General features: G+C 36.7%; 2 protein-coding genes and 1 pseudogene across 2 annotated transcripts; 2 read left to right on the forward strand and 1 right to left on the reverse strand.

Moving 5' to 3' along the window:
- The first annotated feature begins 533 nt into the window (after nucleotides 1-533).
- LOC125191927 (2-oxoglutarate-dependent dioxygenase 19-like) lies at nucleotides 534-2,966 on the forward strand. Its single transcript, XM_048089362.2, has 4 exons — nucleotides 534-849; nucleotides 1,039-1,280; nucleotides 1,964-2,294; nucleotides 2,537-2,966. The coding sequence occupies exons 1-4, from the start codon at nucleotides 568-570 to the stop codon at nucleotides 2,783-2,785; spliced, it is 1,104 nt and encodes a 367-aa protein (XP_047945319.1). The 5' UTR covers nucleotides 534-567; the 3' UTR covers nucleotides 2,786-2,966.
- A 180-nt stretch (nucleotides 2,967-3,146) lies between these two features.
- On the reverse strand, nucleotides 3,147-3,872 carry LOC148927403 (secreted RxLR effector protein 161 pseudogene; annotated as a pseudogene).
- Nucleotides 3,873-12,697: 8,825 nt separating this feature from the next.
- Nucleotides 12,698-15,104, forward strand: LOC125192788 (2-oxoglutarate-dependent dioxygenase 19-like). The gene is made up of 4 exons (XM_048090439.2): nucleotides 12,698-13,006; nucleotides 13,099-13,334; nucleotides 14,140-14,467; nucleotides 14,749-15,104. The coding sequence occupies exons 1-4, from the start codon at nucleotides 12,782-12,784 to the stop codon at nucleotides 15,001-15,003; spliced, it is 1,044 nt and encodes a 347-aa protein (XP_047946396.1). The 5' UTR covers nucleotides 12,698-12,781; the 3' UTR covers nucleotides 15,004-15,104.
- Nucleotides 15,105-15,236: the final 132 nt, after the last annotated feature.

Genomic DNA, 15,236 nt, shown 5'->3' on the forward strand with positions numbered 1-15,236 from the left:
TACATTCAGATAAGATGACAAACATATATAGGAAAAAGTCTCATTCGTCGCCGTTCCAAAATTTCTAATTCAAGTTATTGAATATAATTTCATTCCTTGTCGTGATTATTATATATAATCAAAATTTCTTCCACTTTAGCCCATTTTACCATTTAGTATTAGAGAACGTCATCAATTGCATGCATATTAAACTGTCCAGCCAGCCACATTCCTTGAAAACTCTTCTTATATATACATTATATATTGCCTATAGACTCTAGCACATTGATTTTGACCCATATATGAAGTATATGTTATTTGCTGTGGTAACGTTCAACCAAAAACTTTACCGTATATCGACCATGACTCTTTCAAATGGAATTTTTAATTAATTACAACAGTTAAACATGATCAATTTCAACAAAATTACAAGCTTTTCATTGTTGAAATTCTCATTCAATGAATGCAATAAGCCACCCTCTTCCTATATATATGTTGATTAACTCATGATCAATGAACTACCTACCTACTATAAGCTGAGAGTAACTGATTAATCAATTTAGTAAACCCTAAACTTCAAAAACATATATGGCACCAACTGCAGTTTCTGCAAACTCCTCAGCTGATGATACTCGTCGCCATCAGCCCTTTGAGTTCAACGAATCGGTCCAATCCTTGGTAGATGCTTCCGACAATCTGAAAGCTCTCCCTAACAAATATAATCTCGGAGACACCAACGACACAAGGGCTTCGAGCTGTGAGTCACTTCCCGTCATTGATTACTCTGCCCTCACCTCCTCCGATCCCCACCAACGCTCCAAAGCTGTCGCTGAACTTGCTGAAGCATGTGCGGATTGGGGTTTCTTCGTCGTAAGTAAATCTCACTCTTTTAATTTTTTCTTTAGTAACTGTAATATTGAATTTGAACCAATAATAGACTCAAACCTACGACCTTGGCCTTGTTAGCAAAAATGTCCAACCCTTGATTATAAGATGGAACTTAATATATGAAGTTTTAAATATAAGACATGCATTAACCAATATGGTTTGTGAGTGCAGCTGGTGAATCATGGGGTACCGGAGGAGTTGATTGAATCAATGTTTGCAACGGTGAGAGAATTTTTCAGGTTGCCGGACGACGAGAAAAAGCAGTACGAGGCGAAAAGCACTTCATCTCCGATCGCTTGTGGAAATTTCAACTTGAAGAGTACTTCCAATGAAACCTTCACTTTGTGGAGAGATTTCCTCAAGCTCTACGTGCACCCCGATTTCCACTGCCCCACCAAACCCCAACCCTTAAGGTACCTCACAAACTTTCATCTTTCCTTGTAATATAATGTTGTGATGCATGACATGTTAATATATGTATCTAGAGAGTTACACATAAAATAAAAACCTTACCTATGCACAAATTACAAGCTTAGCATGCATTGAATCTATAAAATAACTGCAATAATGAAGGGTATAAAAAATACTCCCTCCGTCCCCCATTAAGAGTCACACTTTTCCATTTCAGTCCGTCCTCAATTAAGAGTCACACTTCATTTTTACCATAAATAGTAAGTAGGTCACACATTCCACTAACTCAATTCACTCACATTTTATTATAAAACCAATATAAAAAAATGGGTCCCACATTCCACTAACTTTTTCAACCAACTTTTCTTTACATTTCTTAAAACCCGTGCCCGGTCAAAGAGTGACTCCTAATAGGGGACGGAGGGAGTATATAAGAAGCATGAATAACTATTATTAGTACATAATACTCATTTGATCCGCTTCACATATATTTACTTATTTAAGTCTATATGATCATGGTATATATTGAGATATTTATAGGAGCCATCTTATATTGAAAATATAAAGTAAAAGTATATCAACTTAAATGTCTATTAATAGTGTGTCACAAATTGAGTTTAGGATGATATCTCATTTTGGTTTATCTGAGACCATTTTTTTTAATCATCTAGTTCTTGGCATGCAGGGAAATTCTGGTGGAATATACTGAAAGAACCCGGAAAATGGCACGAGAACTGGTGGGAGCAGTAGCAGAATCCATGGAGCTTGACCGTCACTACGTAGAGAAAGCTTTGGAGCTGGATTCAAGTTTTCAAAAATTTGGAGGAAATTTCTATCCACCATGCCCTCAGCCAGATCAAACAATAGGGCTGCCACCACATAACGATCCGGGCCTCTTTACGATATTGCTCATCCACAACGGACTAGCTGGCTTGCAAATCGAGCGCCAATCCCACTGGTTTGAAGTCAATCCTCCCCCCAATTCTATGATTGTCAATGTTGGTGACCACCTTGAGGTAACTACCTAGCTTGACAAGGTCAAAATTAATAAAGTTACTACATGAAAAAATAATTACTTATTTTTTGCCCCTCAATCTAGATACTGCATATCATCTATTGTGAACCTATTTTTCAAAAAGTGAATATTTTGGACCAAATTCGTATTTTAGTCATATGTTTAGGACCAAAATTGATCTTTACTCTTGAATTTATAAGTACGTACTAATATTGATATACGTACATTGTTTAATTGGGGCAGATATTTAGCAACGGGAGATGTAAGAGCTCGCGGCACAGAGCGGTGGTGAACAAGGACAGGGAGAGGCTGTCGATCGCGGTGGGGAACGGTCCGGGGAAAGATGTGGTGGTGGGGCCGGCGGCTCCGCTGGTGGAAAGGGACGGCGGCGCTTTGTATCGGTCAATGAAGTATCAAGAATATGTGGAGTCTCAGCTCAGCCGCACTTTCAATGGCATATCAATTCTCGATGAGCAAAGGATATCGACTTAATTAATAAATTATGGACGATTGCTCTAAACATTTACGTACCTAATGAATTAGACGAGGTCAAGATGGATGAAGTGCGTAATAAAATTGTGTGTTTTATTTTTCTATTGAGAGGATTGGTGCATTATATATTTATGTGTAGCTTTTTTTTTTTAATTTTTCTTTACCATTGTTATTGTTAGAAATAAAAGGGTCGGTAGAATGGTTCATTCTTATTCAATATATCAACAATGTAGAGTTCACATGATTATATAGCCTAGGATATTCTATACATGATAAACCTAGATTACACTAAATAAATGTGAAATATTCTCCCATATCAATTCCTGATTTTGTGCAATATCTTCTAACACTCCCCCTCAAGCTATGTAACGAGATTGCTGATACTTAGCTTGCCAAGTACTTCTCGAAACGACTTCGAATTCACCGCCTTTGTTAAGATGTCTATCAGTTGATCTTCGGACTTGACATAGGGTATCTCCACCACCTTAGCCTCCAAATTCTCCTTTATGAAATGTCGGTCTACTTCCACATGTTTGGTTCTGTCATGTTGCACCGGGTTTTCAGAAATACTAATGGCTGCCTTGTTGTCACAGAATAATCGACAAGGTAGCGTAGAGCGGAGATTCAACTCCGTCATCAACCTCCATAGCCATAATATCTCTGTTAATCCGCTTTTAATTCCTCTGAACTCTGCCTCCGCACTTGAAAGTGCTCCTACTTTCTGTTTCTTGCTCCTCCACGTTACAAGATTCCCTCCAACAAAGGCAAAGTATCCTACGGTTAATTTCCTATCATTCGGATTTCCTGCCCAGTCAGCATCAGTAAAACCATGTATCTCCATGTGTCCGTGTTTCTCAAACATGAGCCCATGCTCGGTTGTTCCCTTCAAGTATCGCACAATTCTTAGCACTGCCTCCCAGTGCTCTCCTTGTGGCGCATGCATGAACTGACTCACCACTCCTACTGCGTATGCAATGTATGGTCTTGTATGAGAGAGGTAGATCAGCTTTCCAACAAGCCTTTGGTATTTCCCCCTGTCGGTCGGTTCTCCATCTTCCTTAATTTGTAGTTCGTGATTTTGCACCATAGGGGTATCTGCGGGTTTGCAATCTAGCATCCCAATTTCTGCCAATAGATCGAGTATATACTTCCTCTGGTTCATGAAGATCCCCCTCTTTGATCTCAGTACTTCAATTCATAAGAAATACTCGAGGAGGCCTAGATCCTTCATCTCAATTTCCTGGAATAAGTTCTTTCTTTGTTGTGTCATTTCTTCCTCATCATCTCCTGTAATGATCATGTCATCTACATAAATAATTAGGCACGTGATCTTGCCTTCCTTCTTCTTGAGGAATAGAGTGTGATCTGAATTACTCTGTTCATATCCATACTTCTTCATAACCTCTGTAAACCTCCCAAACCACGCCCTCAAAGATTGTTTTAACCCGTATAACATCTTCTTGAGTTGACAAACTTCTCCTCTATGAAACTCTTCGGTGAACCCAGGTGGTGGTTCCATATACACAGGTTTTGGTAATTCCCCTTGTAGGAAAGCATTAGTTACATCAAACTGATGAAGTGGCCAATCTTTGTTTGCTGCGATCGAGAACAACACTCTTACAGTGTTAATCTTGGCAACTGGGGAAAAGGTTTCAGCATAGTCTACCCTATAGGTTTGAGTGTACCCCTTTGCCACAAGTCGCGCTTTATACCTCTCAATTGTACCGTCTGGCCTTCTCTTTATCGTGAGCACCCATCTGCACCCAACTGTTTTTACTCCATTAGGCAACTTCCCTTTCACCCATGTATTGTTCTTCATAAGTGCCTTCATCTCAGTTAGCATGGCTTCCCTCCATTTCTTATGTTTCATAGCTTCTTCGGCTGATTGTGAGATCTCTTCTTCTTCGTATAGTGCAGCCTCAAAAGCTCGTGCCATCTTGGTGAGATTTCCTTGCACAAAATTCTCTACTCCATACTGGTTTTTCCTCCCAATCTTCTCGGGGGAGTATCTTTTCGGTGGAATTCCCCTTGTAATTCGATAAGGAAGTATAAACCTCCCGGTATCTTCGTCAACAGTGTTATTCTCCTCGTGGAGCTCTATATCAACAGGGTCAGAAATAACTGGAATTTCAAGTGTTGGTTCAGGGATTACCTCGGATATCGTCGGAGGGGGATCACATGGGCGGATGAGATGACTCTTGTGAAGAGACCTGCTCGGCGGTAGTGACAACTGGTCCTGGTGGTTCCTCAATTTGGGAAGTTGGCAATGGCACCACCCAACTTAGGTAGTCCATAGAACTATCTGGAACACTCTCCCCCTGACTATTAAGATGGGTGTGGTAAAAGAATTCGGTTTCTAAAAAATTACAGTTCATGGTGGTGGTGATTTTCTTGGTTTCGGGGTCAAAGCATCTATATCCTTTCTGGTTCACCCCATACCCTACAAATACACATTTGGTCGCACAGGGTGATAGTTTGTTTCTCTCATGTTTTGGGATATGAATATATACGGTACACCCAAATACCTTGGGTAAAAGGTTCATATGGTCTGGAATTTTGGCTTGTTTGGATAGTATATCGAGGGGAGTTTTCATGTGGAGGACTTTGGTTGGTAGGCGGTTGAGGAGGTAGATTGATGTGGCAATGGCTTCTGGCCAGAAAAATTTGGGAACTTTGGATTCAATTATAAGGGCCCGAGTCATTTCTAGAATGGTCCTATTCTTTCGTTCAGCTACTCCATTTTGTTCGGGTGTATAGGCACAGGAGGTTTGATGGATCACACCGTTGTCTTTGCAAAATTGGTTCATAGGGCTGTTAACAAATTCCCTCCCATTATCTGACCTAAGGGTTTTGATAGTGGTATGAAATTGTGTTTGTATCAGTTTAAGAAAGGTAGCAAATTTATCAAAGACTTCAGATTTATGTTTCAAAAAAATAAATCCAAGTCATTCTAGTGCAATCATCCACAAAAATCACAAAATATCGAAAATCATTTCCCCCAATAACTGGTGCAGGGCCCCATACATCAGAATGCACTAAAGAAAACATGGATTTCATACGAGTATTTGTAGGTTTAAATGATTGTCTGTGGCTCTTGGCCAAAACATAAGTTTCACAAGAAAAATCAGAAGGAATTGAAAGGTTTGGATAAAGTAATTTAAAGTAACCAGGAGAGGGGTGTCCTAGTCTTCGGTGCCAAAGCCAAGTTTCCTGCTTCGTGGATTCGTGAGCCAGCATTACACTACCATGTTGAGCTATCTCGTCCACATAGTAGAGTCCCTGCTTCTCAGTGCCACGCCTAAGAATCCTCCTCGTTTTAATATCCTGTAAGATACAAAAGTCGGGATGCATCAGTAGTGTACAGTTTAATTCCTTAGTCACATGACTAATAGACATCAGCCTCTGAGATAAACTAGGAACATATAGACAATTTTTAAGACGGAGGGTAGGGGAAATCTCAATCGTTACAGATCCCATAACATTAATCAAATCCCCGCCCGCAGTTTTAATATATGACTTTGGAATCTCACTAAAATCAAGAAAATCATTTCTATCAGGTGTCATGGTATCAGTTGCCCCACAGTAAAAAATCCAACCCTTTGAATCTCTATTAGATAAATCTTGAACATGGTATGCAGCGGAAATTAAGGGTGCAAACTGATTTTTAGACACAAAATTCGGGTAAATTTGTAATTTCTGGGACGTTTGGGGTTCAATTGCAGATTTATCAAAGCCTGGGGTCCTAAATAACATGGAATGGGGCTTCTTATAATATTTCGAATTCTAGATGGGGTCAATTGCATAATAACAAATCTTATAATTAGGGTTTGGTTTTAACCCAAACCCTATACCTCCTTGGGCGACGCTGTCTCTCGATTCTGTTCTCTCTGCAAAAATGCCCGTTCCTCGCACGTTGCCGCCGGTCACGCCGGTCGGCTGACCCTCCGATCGGACTCCGGTCCCCTGTCCAGTAGTCTCCCCATCGTTTCTCCGTGAAACTCCTTCGCCGCTCACTCCGACGGCTAGCCTTGCCTGGGCTTGAGTCGATCTCGTCTTTTGTCGTTCCTCCCACCATTCTGGGTAGCCCAATCGCTTAAAGCAAGTCTCCCATGTGTGCTTTTGCTTCCCACAATGAGAGCACCATAGTTTCGACGTATTTGGGCGATTTCCGGATGGCCGGCTGGTAGCGGCGGAGCGTGGTGGTGGTGGACCTCCTCGATTTGACGGTCGTTGGCTTTGGGCAGCGAAACCATGTCCGATCTTCCCCCCAAATGATGAATCGGTTCCTCCGATGGCTTCTCCGGTAGGTGATGGAGACGTCGGTGGCATGATGTGACGTCGAGCCACCTCTTTCTTCACCATACCGTAGGCAGCCTCCACTGATGGGGGGGAGAGGGGGGGGGGGGGTTCCTCCTTCAATATCTCCCTTCGAACTGAATCATTCTCCTAATTCAATCCTGTCAAGAACTTGATCAACCGCTTGTCGCTTGAGTGTGCGCGGAATTGGTTGATTCCTTTGTCGCAGCAGTCAATCGGTTGCTTGTGGCACCAATCGATGTTGATCCACAACCCGTGAATCTTTCAGTAATACGTTTCTAGGTCAAGGTTCCCTTGTCTAATTTTTATTGCTTGTTCTTCCAGATCGTAGATGAGGTATCGATCTGCTTTGCTCTCGAAAGTCACCATTAAGCTGTCCCACAGCGCTTTGGATGTTTGGTGGTGTGCGAAATCGGCGATGATGTCGTTTTCAATATTATCGACGATCCACGAGAACACCACCAAGTCGTTCTCCTCCCACACATCGAACCCTTTGCTTCCAAGCTCTGGGGGCTCGTTCTTGATGTATGAGTAGGCTCATCGGCCTCTAATCTTAACTTTGATCAACCGAGACCAAAGGGGGTAGTTTCTGCCATTCAATTTGAAGTGATACTTTTGTTATTCCTCAGGCTTATTATTTGTTTTGGATCGGCTTTTGTGTCCTCTGTATCTAACATTTTTGGTTGTAGGAACTGTTTTCTGGGCTTGATTTGGTCGGAAAAAAGGGTCGAGAAAAAAGGTATTATTGGCTGTGATGAAGGTTTTCTGAGCCAAGATCGATCTGCTCTGAGGCCATGTTAGAAATAAAAGGGTCGGTAGAATGGTTCATTCTTGTTCAATATATCAACAATGTAGAGTTTACATGATTATATAGCCTAGGATATTCTATACATGGTAAACCTAGATTACACTAAATAAATGTGAAATATTCTCCCATATCAATTCCTGATTTTGTGCAATATCTTCTAACAGTTATTTATGCAAGAAATTGTTTCTTTTTTTGAGAGGAAGATATAATGTTGTGACTTTTCAAAATTCGTACTACAATAATTTGTTTATACTTATTAGATTGGAATATCTCGCACAATTGTTGCAGGTAAGTTTTGCAAACATGATGAACGGCAATAATGTCACTAAATTAAATCAATTATTTTTTAATCATAAAAATATAAGTACATATGTATAATTTTTTATCCGTGGAAAACTAGATCTTAATACATAAATGCAGAACAAAATCATACGTAGGGCATTGTAGGTCATTGTTAATTTAATTTTAGGCCATTTCAATATGGGATGAACTAAAATAATCCAAAAATGATATCAAATCCAAATTTCATGAAATGACTTAAAACTGATTAATAATTACCTTCTGTATTTTTGATTAATTATTGACCATTAGATCACCGAATCCTAAGGCTAAGATTTGGGCTGCATTTCTGAATTTAGATGCATCCTTGTTTGGATCATCTTCCTACAGTTATACACAAATGAATATGTTAATTACACCATTTCACAATACCGAATGAACTTTTAAAATATTCTAATACAAATAGGGGTGTGACCAATTGCTAACTTTCTTAAGTTGCTAACTTATCAACGCAATGCATTAAAAATGTCAATAAGATGATATTAAAATATCAACACATGATTTTGTTGAACTTCAATATAATGTGTTGATATTATGTGTTGACATTTTAATGTCACCATGTTGACATTTTTAATACACTGCATTGATGAATTAACAGAGTTATCAACTTAAATAGTTAGCAATATAACGCATCCATACAAATATATGGTGACAGTCATGTGGTAGTAGATTTTAAGTAACTAGATTAATTTTACTCCAATTTAGTTATGGGATAGTTTCATAACTTTAATTTATTACTAACTAACTAGTTATGTAAATCACTTTCTCTCTCCTGAAATATAGTAAAACATTATATATTGTACTACTCCCTCCGTCCCGCTTAAGATGACACGTTTTCCTTTTTAGTTTGTCCCAACTAAGATGACACATTTCCTTTTTTGGTAACTTTCTCTCTCCAATTAATACACTCAACCACTTTTTCTCACTCCTATTAAAATATTCATCTTTCTTTATCTCTCTACTATAATACTTATACCCACCTTTTCTCTCTCCAATTAAACACTTTAACCAATAACTCCTAAAATCCCGTGCCGGCTAAGCAATGTGTCATCTTAGCCGGGACGGAGGGAGTATAATTTAAACTATTTTTTTCACAAAATATATCTAAAATTAAATATGTTATAATAATAATTCTAACGAAATCATATTTGCATATATTCATGAGAAAATATTTGTAACTAAAATTGTATAATAAAATAGATGATATAGAATTAATGAGTATATGTTTAATAGACTACATATGAGCGCATTCACATCGGTGCTCGACGGCAAGAGCACGTGCTTTTGCCGTCGGCATGGCGAGTACCTGCTCATCGTTGTGCTCTTGTCAACGGCACGAACCTGCTCTTAGCGAAGAGCACAGCCGTGTCAACGGCAAGAGCACGAGCAGCGACGTGGCATGCTTTGATTGGCCGTTGGTTTATCATTTATTTATATATTTTTTAATTCGAAAAAAATATGAAAATTTTAGATTTAATAAAAACAATATTTTCCCACTTCCTAATCAAATATATCCATTTTTTCCACACTTTTAATTTATTTTTTCGTTATTTTTATCCCAAATTTTCACACTTTCATCTATAAATACCTTCATTTCAACACAAAAAATCACACTACACCAAACAACTCTTTCAACCTCAATTTTAGGATTTTTAATTATGTAATTTTTAAATTTTAGTAATTTGTAATAGTATTTCGCGTATTGTTAATGCATTTTTATATTGTAGAAATGTTTTTAGTAATTGAAGTATTTAAATTAAATAATAGAATGATGGGACCTTTGAGCTTGTCCTTGCGGAAGAGCACAAGTCCACACAAGTCTCTCAGAACACAGGCTCACACACAAGGATCTCTCATACAACACCTCCAAGCACAAGAGATCGGTCACAGAAGAAGACCAAACCCTAGGGTTTGAGAAGGAAACCGAAGAAGTTGCCTAACACTCAAACTATACCGATAGATCTCTTAGAAACTGAGAATCATCGGTAGGAACAAAATCTTGAAGGGACTCACCGGCTAGATTCGCAGGAAAGTTAGAGAGAAAACAAAGCAAGTTCAGAGAGAGAGAGAGAGAGAGCGTCTAAAATGAACAAAATGAGGGAAGTGAGGAGTCGGTTCTCACTTAACAAACACACCCTAGATTCAACGGCTAAGGAGTGTGATCTGCGTGCAGCTGCTACGTGAAGGCCATCGGGCAAAGCAGGTAAGTAACGAGGCAACTAACAAATTGGGCTGGGTTACTAAAAAACTTGGGCTTAGATATTAATCAGATTAGAGCCAGCCCAATATAATCATTAATTAATATACAAGTCCAAAACATAATTGGTCCACCAATATTTAAAAGAGTGAACTACAAAAATGGTCCCTTGTCTATGGGTTTATCTCGCCCATAGTCCCTGGACTTTAAAAATATCGCCAGTAGTCCCTGGACTAAGGGTTTATCTCGAAATTGGTCCTTTTGGTTTTTTTTGGTACAAAAATACCCTTTGATATTATTTTGGGGGGTTTGGGCAATTTGGTCTTTTTACACTTTTACATTTTAAATTTGATATTATCTTAGTTATGTACTAACTTTGATATTATTCAAAATTATAATTCTTCTTCCATCTTGTTATCCTTCACTGAATTTGTTTTTTTTTTCAATATTAGATTTAATTTTTTAAAATTAAATTTACTATTTAGATTTTAAATATAAATAAGTTTTTTTAATGAAAACTATTAATTCATGGACACTATAAATATTGATTAAAACTATTAATTTTTGTTATTTAATATAATATTCAATTGAATTGAAGAAGTACAGAAAATAATATTAATCATGATGGAAAAATAAGAGTTATTCTATTTAGCCTCCGTTCGGTTGTTATAATTGCTTGTGATTAAATATTATGAAGTTGACTAAAAATTTGATCCTACTAAAAATTTTATATAGGAGTATTTTTGTTGAAATTTTCTAGTAAATTTTGATTGTTTTCAAATTAATAAACGAAAATTATATTAGTCTTACATTAGATGCATATTTATTTCAGAATAAATTGTGTTATATAATCTATTTATGATTAAAGCTACTGTATTAAATATTGATTAAAACTAAGGCGTTGTCATACCTTATTGGTTACATAGTACTATACACTATCAAATATTGATTATAACTATTAATTTTTGCTATCTAATAATTTTTATAATTAAAAAAATTTATTGATATTTAAAAATTAAAATTTAAAATTTTGTAAAATTAAATCTAATATTGAAATAAAAAAACAAAGTGAAGGATGACAAAAGGGAAAAAGGATGATAAATTTGAAATAATATCAAAGTTAGTACATAGCTGAAATAATATCAGATTTAAAATGTTAAAAGTGTAAAAAGACCAAATTGCCCAAATCCCCCAAAATAATATCAAAGGGTGTTTTCGTACAAAAAAAAGCCAAAAGGACCAATTTCGAGATAAACTCTTAGTCCAGGGACTACTGGCGATATTTTTAAAGTCCAGGAACTATGGATTAGATAAACCCAAGACCATTTTTATAGTTCACTCTATTCAAAAATTTTATACATGTATAGTACTTATTAGTCTATGTTACACTTAATATCAATATATGTATTGATGAATTTATTCCATAACTCCAGGATATATCGTAATTACCTTAGTTTAACTTATAGACAATTATACTATTTCTATACATTAAGATAATTAAAAGTGATATTAATAAATTGTAGCGATGAATGAATGTCATTATATTAAAAAATCTACAAAATAATATTTATTCTTAGTTTTTATTTTGAAAAATGTTAAGTATTTAGTTTTTATTTTAAAAGAATGTTATTAAAATTTTAATTATGTACTACTCCCAACTCATAAACTCAGTAGAGAATAAGTTAAAACAAATATGGACCCAAACTTAGTAGAGAATAAGTTAAAGATAAATATGGACCCAATTCAGCAGTAAAAAACGCCTCATAGACAATATGATCAAACAAAAATATCACGGAATAATACACTCTCAGACAAAATGACATATGTTCATTTAGAGATTAAAAATAAAAAAATAAATTCTGAAAATAGTGAGAGACCGATTCTAGACCATTTATTTAAATATAAAGATGATAAGAGTAGTCGAAACTCGAAAGTTGTACATGACATACTCCCTCCGTCCGTGAACAGGAGTCTCATTTTTCTATTTTAGTCCGTCCACGACTAGGAGTCTTGGTTCACTGGTTCACTTTAACCATAAATAGTATTAGGGTCCCACCTTCCACTAACTTATTTCACTCACATTTCATTTAAAAGTAATATATATAAGTGAGACATCCATTCTACTAACTTTTTTCCACCCACTTTTCTTAATATTTCTTAAAATTCGTGCCGCCATAGAATAAGACTCCTAATGGCGGATGGAGGGAGTACTATATTGGAAAATTCTAGGTGACATGACTGCATCAAATTTACCAGTCTACAATTAAATACTACTCCATCATACTTACATTAATAGAAATTAATGTATACAAACTGATCTCTCTACAGCTGAAAGATGGCAGCAACACGAAGCATTAGTTGCGTGAAACATCTTGCAGAATCACCCAATCTCTCTTCTATCCCATCCAATTACATCTACCACACCGATCCTGCTGAAACTGAAGTCGAAGCTTCAATTCCGGTTATCGATTTTTCGCTTCTCACCTCTCACAACCCTCATCACAAGGCCGAAGCCATCCATGATCTCGACCAAGCTTGTCAAGATTGGGGCTTCTTCATCGTAATTAGTTCCCCTTCTTCATCTAAAACAAACACATATAAATTTGTTTCTTCTTTTTAATCAATTTTCATTTGTATTTTGGGTTTAATTAGCTGGTAAATCATGGCATGCCGGAAGAGTTGAGGCAGGGCGTGCTTGAAGCCGCGGCTGAATTTTTCAATCTGTCCGAAGCGGAGAAACCGGAATTCGAACCCGAAAATGTATTGAGCCCGATTAGGTACGGCACCAGCTTTAATGCTGCAACTGACAACGTCTTTTGTTGGAGGGATTTTTTGAAGGTTTTTGTGCATCCTCACTTCGCCTCTCCTCACAAACCCCAATCTCTAAGGTAAACTAATTCACAAATTATTTACTACTTTCTTTGGGAATAATTTTATAGTTCTACTAATTTAAAAGATTTAAAACTAAACCAACTGTTTCGATTTAGCTATGCATCATTAATGAAATATATATTCCACAATAATAATAATAATAATAATAATAATAATATTATTATTATTATTATTATTATTATTATTATTATTATTATTATTATTATTATTATTATATGAGGTAGGTCCAATAATGACAATATCGAAGGTAATATTGACGGTTATAATTAAGTGATTTGTGTGTGCATAATTACTAAAAGAATAGGACATTAGGTTGACGGATCTAATTAAATGTGCATAATTACATTAATTTTTTCCTTCAACTTTGTTTAGCGCCATTTATTTATCAATAGAGAAGGAAATGTAACAATGACAAGAATTGGATCACACTAGAAGAAAAGAAAGCGACTGGTGCGGCCTACACTTAATGATTTTTCTTTTTGGTGTTTGGATAGTAACATCGACAGCATCCGGTTATGTTTGTCGGGATTAATATTTTGAAGTGGGGCAAAGAAGATAATGCACAAAATAACATGGACACGCTATGTTGATTGACCTATTTTGTACACTAATGAATATTTATATAACAACTACTCATCTATACATTTGGTTGGATAATGCCTATCAAATTTATACTATATCATACCATGAAAAATAATTTTAAGGCACGAAAACAAGGAAATTAAAGGAAGGTCAGAGATAAGTATAATACTTTGTACTACTTTATTAAAATTTATTCTTGTACATAAAATGCATATGTAGACAATTGCTACCGGAATATTGTGAACGAAGCCGTGATGTTGTATCGAAATTGTCGAAAGCTATATCACAAAGCCTAGGGTTGGAGGAAACGGAAATGGAGACGGAATTGGAATTGAGGTCATCGTTACAAATTTTCGTCGCAAATTACTATCCACGCTGCCCTAATCCAGAAGCGGCAATGGGGATCCTGCCACATTCCGACCACGGCCTTTTCACACTTCTCATACAAAACGACGTCGGTGGCCTTCAGATTCAGCATCACCAAAGATGGTTTAATGTAAACCCTCCTCCTAACTCCATACTAGTCAACACCGGCGATCATCTTGAGGTACGTACAATCTCATTAATTTCAGTTAACGTCTTCTTTTTTAGGAAAAGAAAGGGAAATATTATCACATCAACGTCTTATTATAATTTTATCTTAAATTAGAGTAGACTGAAAAAAAAGAAGAAGATATAGCTCGAATTTTTTGCATCCCACCACTAGTGGAAAATTATCATTCCTACAAATGAGTGATATTCCATCAAATACATTTTTATAGTATCACTATTTCTTCACTCAAAAATAGTCACAACTAGCTCATTAATTAATTAAGCGTATTTATATAGATATTTAGCAATGGAAAGTACAAGAGCGTATTGCACAGGGCCGTTGTGAACGATAAAACGGCGAGGATTTCCATTGCGACGGCAAATGGGCCGTCTCTAGACGCAGTGGTAGCCCCTGCTCGTCGGCTTGTGGAAGGCGAAGGCGGTGCGGTGGCGGTCTATGCTGCGATGAAATATAAGGATTATCTATTGGAACAACAGAGTGGCCAGCTTGATGGGAAAACTATGTTGAAACGAGTTCGGATTCAAGACTAGTAAACTTCTAGAAGCTTCTGGAAATATCATGCTATTATTTATTCCTCGTTGATCATTATATGATTGGTATATAATCAAATAAATCAAGATTGTGAGGGTTACTTTTTGAGGTTTTTAAGTTTAAATTTTCTTTAGATTTTTTAATTTCGTCAACGTAAGGAAGTAGTACTATGCCGAGGCCTTTTGATCCTCAGGTGCTGGAATAACATGGCTGACGTGACGTGAATTATGTA

Source organism: Salvia hispanica, chromosome 4, assembly GCF_029641045.1.
Source record: "Salvia hispanica isolate PSC_SH4W2 chromosome 4, Shi_PSC_v1, whole genome shotgun sequence".
Taxonomy (NCBI): Eukaryota; Viridiplantae; Streptophyta; class Magnoliopsida; order Lamiales; family Lamiaceae; genus Salvia; species Salvia hispanica.